This window comes from Euleptes europaea, chromosome 9 (assembly GCF_029931775.1).
Source record: "Euleptes europaea isolate rEulEur1 chromosome 9, rEulEur1.hap1, whole genome shotgun sequence".
In the NCBI taxonomy this organism is placed as follows: domain Eukaryota; kingdom Metazoa; phylum Chordata; class Lepidosauria; order Squamata; family Sphaerodactylidae; genus Euleptes; species Euleptes europaea.
Window position 1 is genome coordinate 14,598,716 of NC_079320.1, and position 17,625 is coordinate 14,616,340.

Here is a 17,625-nt window from a genome sequence, read left to right on the forward strand (position 1 = left end):
TCTCACCTGGCTGGGACCAGGGTGCTCCCAGGCGTAGAGAGCCTACCAGGGAAATCACTCTCTGGGACTGAATCGCAAGTATGGTGAGAAAGTCCTTTGGCATCTGAATCCCCAATTGGGGTGGCTTGAACATCACTAGATCAGCTCTTCTGATTATCACAGATGAGCATGGTAAGTCTGACTGAAATTCGCTGCATCCCTATCCCCAGTTTGTCCGGGGTCCAGCTATGCCTGAGTTCCAGGCTACCATTTGCATTAATTGTGGCACTAATTAATAGGGCTGGCCTTTAGTCCACATGAACACATGAAGCTACCTTATACTGAATCAGACCCTCGGGCCATCAAAGTCAGTATTGTCTACTCAGACGGGCAGCGGCTCTCCAGGGTCTCAGGCAATGGTCTTTCACATCACCTACCTGCCTAGTCCCTTTAATGGAGATGCCGAGGATTGAACCTGGGATCTTCTGCATGCCAAGCAGAGGCTCTACCACTGAGCCACAGCCCTTGGTCCCAAGAAAGCTAACCCAGCAAATAAGTTGTTTCAGCTGTCCCAGGTGAACCTGTGGCTCAAAGCTCAAGCTGGTTGTGCTATAGATAATTCTGCCAAATTTTTGCTAGCCTGGACACTAACAGCGTGATTTTAAGGAGGGGGTTGTTCTGTGCTGCGGCCAGCAAGCTGATCAGGAAATTCCCCCAAGCCACCATTTTTTAAAGTCTTGCCCTGGAAATGTCCCCTTTTGCTGGCATAAACGGGCTCAGGGAAATGACTAGTTTCAGCCCTGCCCCTGGGAATGCCCCTTTTGGCGCCGGCGTGAGCCCCTGTGCCGGAGGAGCGCTGCCACCGAGGCTGCGCCAGTGCCCATGCATGGTGCTACCGCACCACTCTCCAGTGCTGGCGTTAGTGCCCGTTTGCACTGCACAAGTGACACTCATGTGCGCAGGGGTCTCGCCAGCTCCTAAGCCAATTTGGGCTCCAGTGCACTGTAGGTGTTTTTCTGTTGGGAAATACCTGGAGATTTTGGGGGTGGAGTCTCTGGAGGGAGGAGCTTGGGAAAGGGCAGGACTTCAGTGGGGTATAATGCCATAGAGCCCACCCTCCAAAGCCTGCAGAAGAGGGAGGGAGGAATGGCAGAGTAGAGTAACATCAGAAGTGGTGCTTATTTTCCTATTCACCAGCTGCATCTGTACCCAAAATCCTGCTCCCAAATCTGCATTTCACCCAGTGGATTCCAAAAGCATTTGCAGGGATAAAAACCAGCACAGTGCTTCCACTAGGGGGACAGCACAAAAGTGATGGGCAGGGGATGGATTAAGCCCCCCTGCCATTTCTGTGCTCTGAATTTCCCCCTCTCAAGCAGCTTCTCTCTCCTCCTCCCACCCCAGCAATAAAGGTTTGCTTTGTTCCCAATGATTAGTTTAGGACTGCAGAACAGTCTAAATCTGGGTTACAGTCACCCATCCAAGCAGTTTCAAGGACCAGGCTTCAAGCTTTGGCAATAGTTTCAGTAACTTCAGGGTTTCGTGTGCCTCTAGACTAGGTGTGTTGAACTCAATTGTTATGAGGGCTGGATATGACATAAATGTCACTTGGTCAGACTGGCCATGCCACGCCAGCCCAGTTCGGGAGCAGGGGTGTGTGTGTCTGTCTCGCTGGCTCGTAGGCCGGATAAAAGCTCTCAAGGAGTCGGATCTGGCCCTCGGGTCATAATTTAGCAAAATGTTTTGCCATATGAGGGTTTTCAGTAGTTCAATTTGTACGACTGCCCTCCCTCCTTCAGAGAGATTTTCAAAAAAATGTTTCCATTATCACTCAATGAACTGATTCAATAACATTTGCCATAGTTTATTTCACAGCGCTTGTCATAAGTTTGAGCATGGGCATGATTAGGAAACGTACAGCAGCTGTTCTGTCAGTTCTTCATCTGGAATGGGTAAACAGAAAGCCAGTTATCTGATGACCTTAAAAACTAAGAGAAGAGAAGGTACTTATTTGTAAGTGAGCATTTCTCTCCAGTGAAAGACTGAGCAAACGTATGTCTACTGTAACAACCAGTAGAGTTTCAGAATAAATAAAAAGAATACCCACAGAGTATCAGACATTCTAGCAATCTACTTGACTATCACTAAATAGGGTTTACTAGTGAGTAAGGAGACCAGTCGTATGGCAACATTAGCAAAGCACCTATAATTAAAAAGATTGGCAAAATATTAGTTAAGGATGCTAAAAAGTACTACTTTATATGGGATTAATTGCCACAAGAGGTTGTGATGGCCCCTATTCAAACTGGCATTTAAAAGAAATTAGGTGAAAAAATAATAATGATAGGCTGGCCAATAGGTATCAAAGAGGACAGCCAAACATGCAGGGCCCACTGTCAGAGGTGTATTACCCCTGATAACCAGATGATGGAGACATACAACATAAGATAGCTATCACCATTGCACTCTGCTTGTGAGGTTGCTTGGATGAGAATTGCTGAGATACCTTTGGTCTGATCTAGTAGTAGGTAGACTGAATAGAGATCAACTGCAAACATTTACTAATGTTCATTGAGAAAGAACCTGAAAGTGAAAAATTTGGAGTTTAATACCAAATTACTTTAATATGAAAGAATAGGACATTTGTGGCTGGAGATTTACTCCACAAGTGGAGTATACAGATCTACATCTTCGCTTTGACATACAATTGCCTCTAGTGAGTTTCAAGATCTTCAAAATACCACTGATGCTATTTAAAGAATCTCAACTGGGTATCTGTATGGTACAAGTTTGCCTAAATGCTTTAACACACTTATCTACCCCAAACATGCTGACTTAAGCCAATAGTTATTGGCCCTGACCTACATAACCTCTGTCAGTGGATAGTGTTGCCAACCTCCAGGTGGTAGCTGGAGATCTCTCGCTATTACAACTGATCTCGAGACTATAGCAATCTGTTCCCCTGGAGAAAAATGGCAGCTTTTGAGGGTGGCCGTTATGACATCACATCTCCTGAAATTTCTAAGTCCAGAGCTGGGAACTCTAGGAGAGGTTGAAGCCCCTTCTCTACACGCACTGCAGTCACAATCCAAATCAGGCACCACACAAACGCCAGAATTGAGGAGAACCCATAATTCATGCCTGTTACACAGGACACAGGGACCCCAGACCCATCCTGTGTAATCTGTAATGTGTAAATCGAATTGTCCAGCTCTATGACATCTAAGTGATCCCCACAATACATCATCATTTGACTCACTCAAGACCTAATCTCAAATCAGTAGACCCATGCTGGCTGATTATTCTGTCCGTATACATTTTGGCAAATATTAAGAATGGGTAATATGGGTGCCATACATATCAAGGATAAACAACATAATATGATACCCATTATACTGTATATGAATACCGGTTTTTAAATACAATTTCTATATATACATTTTTTGCAAATAGCAATGGGTTGTTGATTTTAGCAGCTGTGTATAGCATAGTATGAATTGGTGTAAATACAGAGTATATTTCTAACTATTTGTCATATAGTCTTTAGTCTATTATACATATAAACAAACAGGAATACAGGTATAATTCATCAGGTAAAGATTTCAAAGAAGGGACAAAGGTATTGAATTCTTTGTGAATGCCTAACAAAGAATTCTTTGTGAATATGACAAATAGTTAGAAATATACTCTGTATTTACATCAATTCACACTATGTTATACACTGCTGCTAAAATCAACAACCCATTGCTATTTGCAAAAACGATATATATAGAAATTGTATTAAAAATTGGTATTCATATACAGTATAATGGGTACCATATTATGTGGTATACATTTTGGGGCAACAAAAGATCCATGTGTTAGAAAGCACTTAAAAACGGTGTCCCCCTACACTCTTCACTAACAGCATGTTGAGGTTACCAATGTACGTTGCATCGTCTTCCTGTTTTTATTCCTCCAGTCTCGAACAGAGGAACCTGTCCCTGGAGACAGAAATGATGAGCCTGCACGACGAACTGGAACAAGAGAAGAAAAAGTTTACAATGGTAGAAATTAAAATGCGCAATGCCGAGCGGGCCAAAGAAGATGCCGAGAAGAGGAACGACATGCTGCAGAAGGAGATGGAGCAGTTCTTCTCGACGTTCGGGGAACTGACGGTAGAGCCGCGTCGGCCCGAAAGAGGAAACACCATATGGATCCAATGAGCACAGCTGACCAAGACTGTGGGATTCTGGGGAAAGGGTGGTTAGGATATTACATTGTAATAGGTGACTGGTCACCTGAATGAGGCTAGCACTCAATGTAACATTGTCGAAAGAAAGCGCCATGTCCACGTCCAGCAACCGCATCTGCCGTGTGTCCTTTTTAAATCGACAAATCATACCCTTTGAATGCATCATAATGCTACTGTCATGTGTTATACCTGGGTTTGTGTATATAGATTTTAAATAGGTCATCTTGAGAGAAAAAACATAGAAAGAGATGAGAAAAAAATATTTTAAAGGCAAGTCTTATATTTAAACCGACACGTCATTGCAATCAAGCTTTATATTGAGGCTTTTCTCCTTTGCACTTACTTAACATAATAAGCTATTTTTGGCATTGTGTTACCATCGGCTTATTTTGTATATTAATTTTCTTTTGGTTGCAACCCCAATTGCTGGGGAATTAAGATAAATATATATAATGTTAGCTATTAAACAAAAAAGATAGTGTGACCGTGCTGTTTGTGCCAATAGATCTGCCCATGACCAAAAAAACAACAAAAGTGTAAATAATTTTATAAAAATATAACATGAGCATCTAATAACTTCAAACCCTTCCTTCTTTTTTGTGAATTAGCCTTCAATTCATTCAGATCAATCCAGATTTTTCCCTACACGTGCCTCAGGGTGAGCAAAACCCTCCCTTTAAACTTGGCTCCATGTATAGGAGGGCTACCACTGGTGGTTGGGAACCCATTGGGCAGAGAATGGAGCTGTTCCTGTTGACAGCAGAGGATAGGACTCTCAATAATGGGTTTAAATTGTGGGCGGAAAGGTACCAGCTGGATATTCGGGGGGTAGGAATTACAGTAAGAGTTGTTCAACAATGGAATCAGCTACCTAGGGAGGTGATGAGCTCCCCCTCACTGGCCATCTTCAAGCAGCGGCTGGACTAACACTTGTCAGGGATGCTCTAAGTTGATCCTGCATTAAGCGGGGGGGGGGGGACTAGATGGCCCCTTCCAACTCTATGTTTCTATAATGTTGCATCCACAAGGGGAGATCAAGACGGGTTGGTGGTGGTGGCTGAATCAGCCCCATCCATCGTTTGGTTGTTAATCACACCCAAACAGCTGGCTTGTTTGGGCTACTTATTAATACATAATTGGCAGATGCAAAATATCTAGGATCAAACATATCCGCCTGTCTCCTACACTGCCCACCATCACAGATTACATCCTTAACCTCACCTACCCACCCACACCTTCCTTGGGGATTACATTGAAGAGTTCAATGACTCAGATGCTACTAATTAGCATTTAAGACTGCTGGGGAAAGGAAAGAGCAGGAAGAGACTGGGAATGCTACAATTTTTACATTCAACAGTCCAACATTCCACATTCAAATGTGTCATTGAGGTGCTACTGCATCACCAAACAGCCATGAAGCCGGCCAAAGTGGTTTGAACTGGGCTTTCAAATTGATCAGCAGCCTTTGGCATAATGGGGAGTGGATTAGAATCTGGCTCCAGGAGTGAGTTTCTAATCCACCACCACCCCTATCGCTGCATTTGAGGAAGGCTGAAACACAACAAAGCTATAGCTCAGAGGGTTCAGATCGCTAACTTTGCTGTATTTCACCCTTCCCCACATGCAGGGAGGGGTGGGTGGAGTAAACATCCTCTCCTAACTGAGCTGAGCCCAGGTTTTCAACACATCCCCATCCTTAAAAATGCTTTATTTAAAGAAGACTGAAACACGGCAAGATTGGAGATCTGACACCAGCAGGGATTCATATTGTAAGAGCACGAATGCATGAAAAGCCAGCTTCACTGTATGCTTAGGAAGGAATATAGTGAAGCAACTTGTCGAACACCACAGAACGAACCGACAACCAGCAAACCAACCATCGAAAATTCAGGAGCCTGTTCGCAGCCAGCAAACAGAATGTAAGCTGAACCAGCAGGTGTTCGAGCATCTTGAGAAGAGACTGACAAGCAATGAGACGCTTCCCATGTCCTGCCCATATGAAGCTGCCACAGCCTCTGCAGGAAAGAAGCATTTGGGGGGGATTGGAAAGGATGGAGGGGCAAGATAGGAAAAAGAATGAATTCTTCTCCAGTTTAGATTTCCATCTAAGCCTGAAAGGAACTCAAGGTCATGATATGTACTTTAATACTTGAATATGGGAAATTCAGGGGTCTCATTAAAAGCTATGTGTCTTCTCTAGAGTTAGTCCCACAGGGCTTCAGAGATATTTACAAACACCCACTCATGTAGTTCAGCTTTTGCAGTGAATGTTCACAATACGGAAGCGACAAATACCCCTTTAGGACATGCATTGTGGGAATACTGTGTATATAGGGCCAGAATATGATCTAACAGCAAAGGATGCAGCTAGTGTGCTGAAGATAACTGGTCCAGGTCTGGTTAGTTCCCAAATGGGGGGCTTCCGGAGAACCTTGTGCCAGACTCATTACATTCCAAGATGGAAGGAAGGTGGGATAGTGATATGTAGAACTATTGTAAACATTACTGGTGCCACCCATAGAGGAGGTATACATATCACTCCACAAAGGGTGGTCTTAAAGCATGATCAGAATTCAATCACCTCTGATCCTCTCTAATGTCGGTGTCTCCATTACGAATGATAAGACAGCAGAAGGCAAGCCAGATAGCAGCTTATATTTACATTACAAACCAATAGAAGCATGAGCTGCTTTAAGCCTCACATGCAAAGCCTGTTTAGATCAGCTGAAAAGGCCTGCTTGAATCTGCATGCCGAATTACAAAAGCAAAGACATAAATGGAATAATTCTCTTTGTCCGCAAAGCTCTCTTCCTTTGTGGTGACCCACCCAAATCCAAACAACCATTTATTACCACTGAGATTTTTAAACTAGAAATTTCATACTCTAAAAGCAAATGAGCATTTATTAAAAGGAGGCTGTCGTATCTGAGATTTTAAAGGTCTGTCATTTGAAAAATTCTTAGGAAAGGCAAGTTAGTACCAGGAGGGCATGCATCCACTGGACCCATTCTGCCTATAGCCTTACTCACAGGGCAGCCATTGATGAAGGTAAATGATGTTATGCCCGAACCTCCAAAACGACTACAAAGTCAGTGATTACCTTGCCCATCTTCATCCATTTTCACCGTTTAAGTTGAAATACAGGCCCTATGATTTATTTTTATTTTTGCTGTCAAGTCACAGCTGACGTATGGCGAGCCTGCAGGGTTTTCATGGCAAGAGACATACAGAGGTGGTTTGCCGTTGCCTGCCTGTACATCACACCCCTGGTATTCCTTGGCGGTCTCCCATCCAAATACTTGCTAGGGTCGAGGCTGAGTGTCTGGTAGGCTCAAGGTCACCCAGCAACTTTCCATGGCAGAGTGGGGACTCGAACCTGGGTTTCCCAGATCCTAGTCCGACAACGTAACCACTATACCATGCTGGCTCTCTGACCCTATGATTAGGATCAGTAGAATAGAATTGCTGGTCACAACAAACAAGTTAATTCTGGCAGCCAACAGGGAAGCCACCATTCCACTGCAGGCTTCACAATGAAGAGAGGGGGGCATGCACCTCTTTCAAAATGCAGCCAACCTCCCATTACCTCTCCTTTATGAAACCCTGTTGCTAGTAGTAGGTACAAAGGAGATTTCCTTCTGCTGCTCAGGAAATGAGAAATCTGAGCTTCGTTGGCTGCTTGAAACAATGGTGGGCTAGTAGACTAGCTGGGAAATGGTCTGCAAGGATCCCATATGCATCTAATCCCCCTGCCCTGCATGCTCTTGAACTCATTGTTTAAGCCAGGGTTGCAAATCTCACAGGCCAATTGTATGCCACTCCCAAAGCCTTGAATTGTGGTTCAGCAGGTACTCAATAACCACCCTGGGTTGTAACCTTGTCTTTGATGGGTTCAAGGGTTTGTTTCCACTGATGAGGTAGTAGTTTTCTTCACCAGAAACATAACACCATTGTATACAGGCATATTATCATTTGCAACATACCTGAAAGAGTCCCATTATGTCATGACCGACTTTGCCAGATTCAGTTAAACATTAGTACTGGCCGTGCTGTGAAGCCATGCAGAACCGTAGTGTTATTAATTAAGGGGTCTCATCCATGATGTTCAAGGAGACTCTTAAATAAAGGACCCTCATTATAAGAGATCCATCTCCTTCAGCTTGGCCCGGGAACTGTACAGCATTATCTAGGCTGCTATCCCTGTACATAGTGCAAGTAACCAGGTAGGGTGGGGACCACTGGCTGCTGTTAGAGAGACATCTTGGCCAGTGGAGGATACCCAGGAAGCATTGTGAACATTACCCCATTGAATCATCACTGTCCTCCCTCTTCAAGTTGTAGAACTTACACCGCAGTTAAGGCAGGTTGCTTCCTATTTCCGGCGATGCCACTCAGAATAGAATGAGAAAGTGGTCATGGTCCCAGGACAGATGTGGGGGTATACTTTGATGGAGCCTGAGGATCCAGAGGGTCCCAGCACAGACTGCAAACCAACTACTGTGATATGGTTTGTTTACTTCAGAAACAGGACTTTCTTCTTCTATGATTTGTGTAGTTGCTGAATATGGTTGTGTGATAGGGTCCCTCCCATGTTATAAATTTGTACTGGGTCTAGCGAAATTACCTTTGGGTCACTTTACTACATGCAACCAGTAAGTACCTTACAACCAAGATTTAGCCCTGGAATCTGTTTGGGACTTGGTTATGTGTGTGTGTAAAGAGACATTAAGTTCGCAGCTGACTTATGGTGACACCAACAAGGGACTTTCAAGGCAAATGAGAAGCAGAGGTGGTCTGCCATCACCTTCCTCTGCAATGTCTTCTTTGGAGGTCTCCCTTCCAAGTTCTGACCCTGCTTCGCTTCCGAGATTTGACAAGATCGGGGTATACCATGCCGCCTTCCCTCCCCGGGACTTGGTTATATCACATGTGAAATGATAAAATGGGTGTCTGAGTACACGGAGACCGTGAGACACATCGCTTCAAATCCCAGCCTCAATGGAATTACCGGCTTTCTTTGTTTTGAGGTTGTGACAACCCAGAATATTTGAATCTCTCCTCTGTGTGTGTGTTTTGTTTTAAACTTCCACACTGACTAGAACTCAGAAGAACTGAGACAAGAGTACAAGAAGACCAGAAGACGGAAAGGATATTTTTTTCTTTTTTTTGGCACAAAGGGGAAAATAGATTCCCTTCTGCTTTTAATAACTCAAAACAAACAGAAGTTAGAATGCATCGACTCAACATTGATCCACAAAAGGTTGATGAACAAAGCCCAGACCCTCCATTCCCCCTCGTACCACCCACAGGAAACAATGAAAGGTAGAAAGTAAAACGGCTGAAGAAGTAAACAAAACATACGGATGTTCATTTCCTTATCAAACGTCACATTTTGTCAGTTCATCCATGCTCACTGGCTGTGACTTTATAAATCACGTTCAAAACTAAGACCTCGCAATGAAGTTGGACACTTTTTCCTCTTCCAGTCTTGATGCAAAACTGTGGCTCTTGCTTCGTGTGTTTTCTTGTTTTGTTTTTTTCGTATATAGATATAGAGAGATAAAAAAACTACTTTGATCAACACTGAGAGGTTACACGCCTGGTCGTTGTGAATTATACTTGGAAGTCCAATCATGCAGAACTACAGGCAGGTGCAACTTAGGTCTTATTACGGGATAGGCATGGCAAGGTGAACAGTTCGGTTTTGGCGAGATGGGGTTGGAAATCCTGGTACCATTTGTTGCAAAACATATTACTGGCCTGAAGTCCCACTTACTCAATTTACTAAATATACATGATTCGTTATATACACATAGAATCCTCTAAGCCTTTCCTATCCGGCTGACGGCCAACAGAGGAAATGGCCAGAGGTACCTCACATAGATCTAGAGTGGCTTTCTGGGAAAAGACAGAGAGAGACACGGATTGTTATAGATTAATTACAAAGAGAGAGGGAGAGAAGCAATGCAGATATTTACATCCTATGTATCTCGCCAAGTCAGAGAAATGCACAGCCCTATTCAACAGAAAAACACTGCTTCTGATAAATTTGGTTAGCTGTCGTTTCCTCAGGGTCATTGTTTTTAATCCCCACAACTAGTATTACGATATTAAGAATCTCCCTGGTACTGATAATTTGTGGGTGTGTGGATGTGTATCCTGACTGGCAGTAATTCTTTAGCATCTCAAGCCAAGGTCTCAGCCTCTGCTAGCTGAGCTCTCTTAACTGGCATGCTGGGAACTGAACTTTAGAATTTTTTTTTCCAATAAGCAAATATTGTGTTCTTTCCCGATCTATGTTCTGTTAAGGCTAACTGTATGACTCTGGCTTTAGCTCATGGAGGGCTATGGCAAAGCATCTTCTTCTGCAAAGAATCACAAGTATTGGTCTGCCTGCAGTGTGGGGGTCTAGCGCCTTAGTGACATGTACTCTTTGTGTGAAGCATCTGTTTGCTGTTTTAACAGCGCAGGGCTTGAAGAGTGTTTTTAGACAGTACATTTTACCCAGCAGCTATATCTTTGTCTGTACAAGATGGCCACCACTGGACATCATGGAAGTCATCTTGGGAAACATCTGTAAGATATTTAAGAAAGAAAGAACTATACTTATTGGTGAGGTGGTGTGGGGTTTGAGATCAAAACAATGGTGTGGAGGGAAATTGGCCTGTGTTTACTGGAACATCCATTCCTGGAAGCAGCTCATGTCTCGTATCCCTATGCAAAGCACTTTACACACCTAAAATACATTAATAACGAAAGATAGGTCCATGCTGTTCTAAGACCAAAATATTCCTGTTTCTGGCTTGCTGCCCAGTCTTAGCCACATTCTGCTGAAGTATTTCAATGCTACTGACTTCCACAATAAAGCAGCTATGAGTTGTATCCTCCCCTTTTCTGGTGGAATGGACCAGAAATGAAATTCAAATAATGTAGTCCATGAGCTGCACACTCTTTTTGTAATTAAAAACAAGACCTTATATACGGTGAGAATATGAGTATTCCTTCCAGCTTATCAGGAAACATGACATCTTCCTTCCCCCCCAACCCCCCCCCAGTTTCTCTCACAACGCTCCTGTAATAATTCAGCCCTACTGTATTTTTGCCCCCTTAAAGCCATCCTTTGAGATTCAAACCAGTTCAACCATCAGACTGCTGATGGTGCAGAATTCTATGGAAGGCTATTTCTGATCTAGAAAGACAAATCCAGATTGTTTTTAGCAGACCACCAAGATATGAATGCACCCAGCAAAGTTTAGGCTAAACAAAAAGGGTACAACCAAGCAACACTCTGTGAAAAACCAATGTGTTTTTCAAAACTATCCAAACCTAATTCTTCTCTGTAAATCTTCCCCGGTCTCCATCCACCCCTAACAATAAACAGCCATTGAGGCCAGACACAACAGGCCTTCTATTTGTGGGAAACTGGATGTCGGCAAGCAGAACCTAAGATGCCGCAAAGGGTGAGCGGAGGCTCAGCAGTCAAAATCGCCTCTTCTGCCCAACTAACTGAAGACACCGACGCTTGGTCTTCTGGTTCACCTCTTACACTCTTTGGACTAGTTAGTTCTCACTAAGAGTAGCTGAGGTTGTCAGGACTGCCCTACTTCTGACAATAGATGAGAAAGTTCACATGAGTGGATGGCCCTTTTTTAAAAAAAGAAGTCCCTTACACAGAGAAAAATAACATATCAGAAAGAAAGCTAGGCTTGACTCCTCCCCAATACCGAGGCTTTTATGTGAAAGACTTTCTTTTATACACGGAGGAGTACTCGGTTATATGCCCCCCAACTGCACTGTGAAGTGGTACAGTCCATACAAAGACTGACCACCTCTTGGTATTTGGGAAAACTGGGCTTAAAAGATATATATACATTTAAAAAACTGCCTTAAAGGTCCTGACTAGGGGTGTGACCAATTTTTTGGGTATTTTTCAGATTTAGGTTTAATAGACCCGAAATGTTTTGTAAAATCCGAAAAAAGCCAAATCCCCATACCAATTTGGAGTCCCCCCCCAGCTTTTTTGAATATCCGAATTTTTTTGGATCTATTAAACCCTAAGGGAAATCTTTGTGGGGCTCTGGGGGCCCAATTTTATGGGCCCCCAAATGGAGAAAAAATGCAGGCCCATAAAATTGGGCCCACGATCCAATCTTTACCAAACTTGGGGGTTCATGTGAGTCGCCAGTAGCTATGCTGCAAATGTGGTGCCTCTATCTTAAAAAAACACCACCACCCCCTAGCCCTGCAAAGATCCTCCATTGACATAACATTGAGCTATGTCAGAACTGGGAATTAAGAAGAAAAAATTCCCCCAGTATCAGGAAACTTGGGAAATATTTGCTAGACTCGGGGGGGGGGGCATTGGGGCCCCATTTTTCTCCATTGGAAATAATGGGGAATGGATGGGGGCACCCTCTTTGGGGGCCCATAAAATTGGACCCCCTGATCCAATCTTTACCAACACTGGGAGTCTTCTAAGGAGAGTCACCTGAAGCTATGCTGAAAATTTGGTGCATCTACCTTAGAACACAGCCTCCCCAGAGCCCCGCATAGATTCCCCTAGGGGAAAATGGACCTGAAAAATCCGGGGGAGGGGGGAGGATCAGGAAAAAAACATCAGCTTTTTTTGGATTTGCCTGTTTTGCTCCATTGAAATTATGCCTCTTTTTTCGGTTAGGTATATCCAAATGCACACCCCTAGTCCTGACAGGAATTCTGTTACTTACTAAGTAAGAACTTACTAAGTAAGAACTTACTTACTAAGTAAGCCACCTATTTTCCTGAGGAGCAATTTGGCTGGCTACAATTAAGCTAGTTCACCTTTTACCAGCATGGAGAATTAGTGATCAGGACTAAGTCACTTTTGTCCAGCCTCATCTTTCCTACAGTCAAGTGAGGCCAAAAAGGACTTGCCTAAGGTGGTTATGAAATTTTATGACCTTTGTTAAAGAAAGATTATAGAACTTAGCAGTGGAATTGCATTGCTTTAGTGCACTGGGTAGGGTTAACAACCGACAGGGGGGTTGTTGGTGGGGCAGTGTCCCAAGAGAAAAATTAAAAAGAAAAATTAGGCCTCAGCTACTTTTACTGGAAGTTCAGATTCCTGGCAAATCCTAGAGCTACCTGGAAGTGACAAGGGTAGCTCTAGCATTTGCCAGAAAATCTATGGTAAAATTACCATAGCGTTTCTGGCAATTGCTAGGTCTACCCTTGTCACTTCTGGGTAGCTCTAGGAATCACCAGGATGGTTAGAACTCCCTGTAAGTACCCCTGGTCTGTGGGCTGCAGCAACAATGGTCAGAAGCAATGGGGGCAGGCCAGATGCAGGAAGCAACCCTGGGGACACCCTTAATTGAATAGCCATTGGTGGCAAGGGTTTTTTTGGCTGATGGAAGCAGCACACCCCAGAACCAAAGACTAATTCCAAGGCCATTTCTCTGCCCAAGCCGTTACTTGGCGGCAGCAGAGCTCTATAGGGGTTCAGTTTGCACTCAGTGGCCAATGATGCAGAAGAAAGCAGCGGACTTATGTCACTCGTTGTGACAAAATACCTTGAAATACCAGCCTATAAAAATAAGTATACACAGCAGTCAGGAATCCGCCCAGATCTTGCCTTGGGTTTGTTGAAGGACAGCCAGCCTTGCCTCTGTTGGATCAGGCTACTGGGCAGATACCCTTCTGCATGTGTTTCACCTTACTGGTCTATGCAAGGGTAACCAGAACCAAAACTAAAAGAATGCAGATAAAACCAGAAAAAGGTCCTGGGTGAGGAAGAGAGGAGGGTTGCATAGCCTTACATTTGGAGAAACGTGAGGCAAATTCAGACATTTGTGCTTAGTAAGAAGTTAAAACCCCTGAGAAATTTTGAGAGGGGGGGGGAATTAAGCAAGTAAATAGGGATAACCACGTTTCTTTGAGGGTGGAGGAGTCAGCAATCCCCAGAAGCATGCTTCTTGGTGCTGGGAGCCCCTTCTTGCTTGCCTCCTGGGAGTAAAGTACAGGAGCAGTCCCAGAAGGTACATGGAGGAATCAGTTATGGGTACCCTGTAAAGGTGCTGCCCACTAGAGCTGGGATCCTTAACGTGGTGCCCACCAATGTTTTTCCTGGCACCCACTTTCTTCCTCCCCAAAGTAAGGAGACAATCCTGGCCTTCCTCTACCACATAGGAGTAGGAGGTGCTTCAGGTGAGCCCAGGAAGTCATCAGCTCTTGTCACTCGGGACCACACATTTGGACACACCGGCTACTATCATAACAGGATGCTTGGCTTGGCCCCAGCCCCCATGGCAGCCATTTTGTTATGGCTCCAACAACTTGTTCTCAAAATCCTCAAAGTGCCCACAGGTTCTACAACGGTGGAGTCCCCAGCCTTAGAAGCAGGCATCCCAATGATCGGAATGAAATTCAAACGAAGCAAATGTACTGCTCAAGTATGTTAACATCTCACTTTCCATTTTGCCTCTGATTCCAATTTTCACTTTTATGATTTATACTTTCTGGTATGACCTGCTACAGGAATGAGTGGTGTTATCCCATTTCAGCCTGGTGAATCTTCCATCTGTTTGCCACATAAAGCCAAGGGCTTTATTGCTAATATATCATAATTGTACAATCTCTGATCACCCTATTATAAGGATTAAATTAGGATTGCCATGTAACCGGCAGAACATGTGGGGATGGGGGGGAATAGAAAACTCCTGGATATTTGAGGTTGGAACCTGGGGAGGACAGGGACCTCAATGGGGTACAATGCCATAAAGTCCACCCTCCAAAGCAGCCATTTTCTCTAGGGGAATTGATCTGGATATAAACTGTAACTCGAGGGGATTCCCAGGTCCCACCTGGAGGCTGGCATCTCTAGATTAAATATTGAGCCATAATATAGGCCTGTAATACCTGGTAAGTATTAAGGACTTGTATTACCCTGCACCTCAAATTAAAATCTCAGAGTGGGCTTGGCACCCATCCAGCAATCCAGGTTTGCATGTGTAAGCAGCCTTCCATGTGCTTTTTCAATGTGCATCTATGGCGGGATGCACATTTCCAGCCATATCGCACCGTTCAATCTAAGCCCTATTGAACTGGCTTGGATGCATCTCTTGACATGAATGTTGGATGTACATCCAGATCCCAGGCCAGCAGCTGTTACATTTGACTGTTCTGTAACTAAGGGCGAAAACGCATGGTCGCGTTATCCTCCTTTAATCCCTGTTTTAGCCAGGATCGAACGCACATTAAGCAAAACGCATGCGTTCGATCCAGGCTGAATCCTGGCTGAAACAGGGATTAAAGGAGGATAAAGCGACCATGCGTTTTCGCCCTAAAACTGGGTCAGGGATGCATATTTTGATAACAAACCTTGACTTGTCAAACACACATATTCATCAAACTGGATACAGGAAGGTCAGTTATCATTCAGGTGAATACCCAAATCTGCTCCACAAAATTAGAAACTCAGTCCATAATAACTTTCCTGTTTGTTACGGGCAAAGCTTCAGATCTATAAAATGAGATCGGCTAAGACTAACTGACCACCCTCTTTTGGTCATAACCAGGGTACACAAACCTGCAACGAGATGGTTGGCTGTTGATCGATACTGTCTTTTAAGTGTTCACTAATTTGGGACAAAGACTTACTGAGTTCATTTGGAATTACTTCCAAGTAAATGTGCATAGGGCAGACCTATAAATAGTCATCTATGCTAGTTGACTGACACACACACTCACACACCATATTCATTATGACTACACACATCTTTTGTCAGGAATCCCTGCCAATCAGCTTCATTGGAGGTTTACTGTTTTGAGCTGCTTCACTACCTCCAAACTGGTAATAGTTTTATACATGGCTATCATGGTTCCTACAGAGCTGCCTTTTTCTCATCTGGCCTCTCTGTATCACAACATTATCAAACATTTCATCATAAGCGATCCAATCTCCTTTGTCCCATCTTAGATCACCTTGCTCTTTTCTGCACTAGCCTTCTAGAGACGGGTTGACCACAACAATGCACAGAGGTCTATGGCTGCGATCCTAAGAACATTTTCCTGGGAATACGCTCCACTGAATACAATTGGACTTTTCTCCTGAGCAGGCCTGTTATGATTGCTCCCTAAACGGAGGCTGACTGACGCGATGGTTTTGTTGCTTCCTTTGCCCAATTCCTAACGTTGCATTTTCGCTTTTCACCGATGAAGGGAGCTTTGACTCTCGAAAGCTTATACCCCCAAAATCTTGTTGGTCTCTAAGATGCTACTGGACTCGAATCTTTCTCTTCCGCTGCAAACCAAAACGGCTACCCTCTGAAATTCCTTTTTCTCTGTGAGCTATTTCTCTCCTCCCCCAAGTTCTTCCCATCTGTGACCTCAAGGCAGCTTCCTGAGTAGTTATAGCCATTGTACACCCCCCATCAGAAGAAGAGTCCAGTTAGGGGTTGATGTCCCCCCCCCTTTGTACCTGCCGCTCTCTACTGCCAGTCACCCAGTCTTCCGAAGCTGTTTGGGAATGGATTTCACTGCCCTGAGTAATTTGCTGCCCTTTGCAAACCTGGACGCTTCCCAACTGGTGTGTTTTGTGGCTTCTGATACTAATTAACAAGCACATCTTTACTAACAACCTGCAATTCCAAGAGGCTCCAGGTTATCTGTCAACACCAAAACCTGTGGACAGATTAAATTGCCTTTTAATTGCCCATAATAGTGGGCGGGGGGGGAAATACACAGTTAGCAAATGCCATTATTGCTTAGATCACCGCTTTGCTGTTGATACCTTTGTGGCACACGCACACACACACACAATGCACGATGGTGTCCCTTTAAGTAGTTCCATTCTTGTGCACTGGCTTTTAATTCAGGCTGAGATAAGGTTACAGTGCCAAACACAGGTAATGCTGTTTCATGGCTTTTAGAGAAGGAATACGGAAGCAATCTATCAAGCCCTGACACTCTGTAACATCCATTTCCATGGAAGTTGCACATTATTCCAGCAAATGCGCTGTTAGCATGACTGTGGGTACAACGGCGGCACTCAGTAGATTGTCCCGATATTGCTAAATTCATTTTTGCAGTAGCAACCTATTGCTTATTGCTGTCATACATACTGCACTAACTAAAGTTTCCTTTTTGTGGGGAAAAAAAGTCTCTTCAAAGGAAAATCTACCTGCTTACCTTTGTATATAGTAAATGAAAATAAAGCTGTATGGTAGAAATTATTTCATGGGGAGAGGATAATATTTTTCACAGGGAGGATTACGGACTTGAACGGCCACATTTCAACATAGGATTACTTATACTTCCAGATGACTTTGATTTCGATAGCCTTCTGCAGGTGTTAGGCCATGGCTAGGATATTTTATTTGTCTGGATGGAAAGATTACTAGCAATAGCATTTTTAAAAAAATCCATTTAGAGTC

General features: G+C 43.8%; 1 protein-coding gene across 3 annotated transcripts in view; it reads left to right on the top strand.

Moving 5' to 3' along the window:
* ARHGAP24 (Rho GTPase activating protein 24) overlaps window positions 1-4,796 on the top strand; it is a 297,377-nt gene extending 292,581 nt beyond the window's left edge. For all 3 annotated transcript variants that reach the window (XM_056855296.1, XM_056855299.1, XM_056855298.1), the window contains one exon: window positions 3,941-4,796. In XM_056855296.1, coding sequence (XP_056711274.1) covers window positions 3,941-4,184 — 244 coding nt within the window. In that variant the 3' untranslated portion in view covers window positions 4,185-4,796. The remainder of the gene's footprint in view (window positions 1-3,940) is intronic.
* The last annotated feature ends 12,829 nt before the right edge of the window (window positions 4,797-17,625 follow it).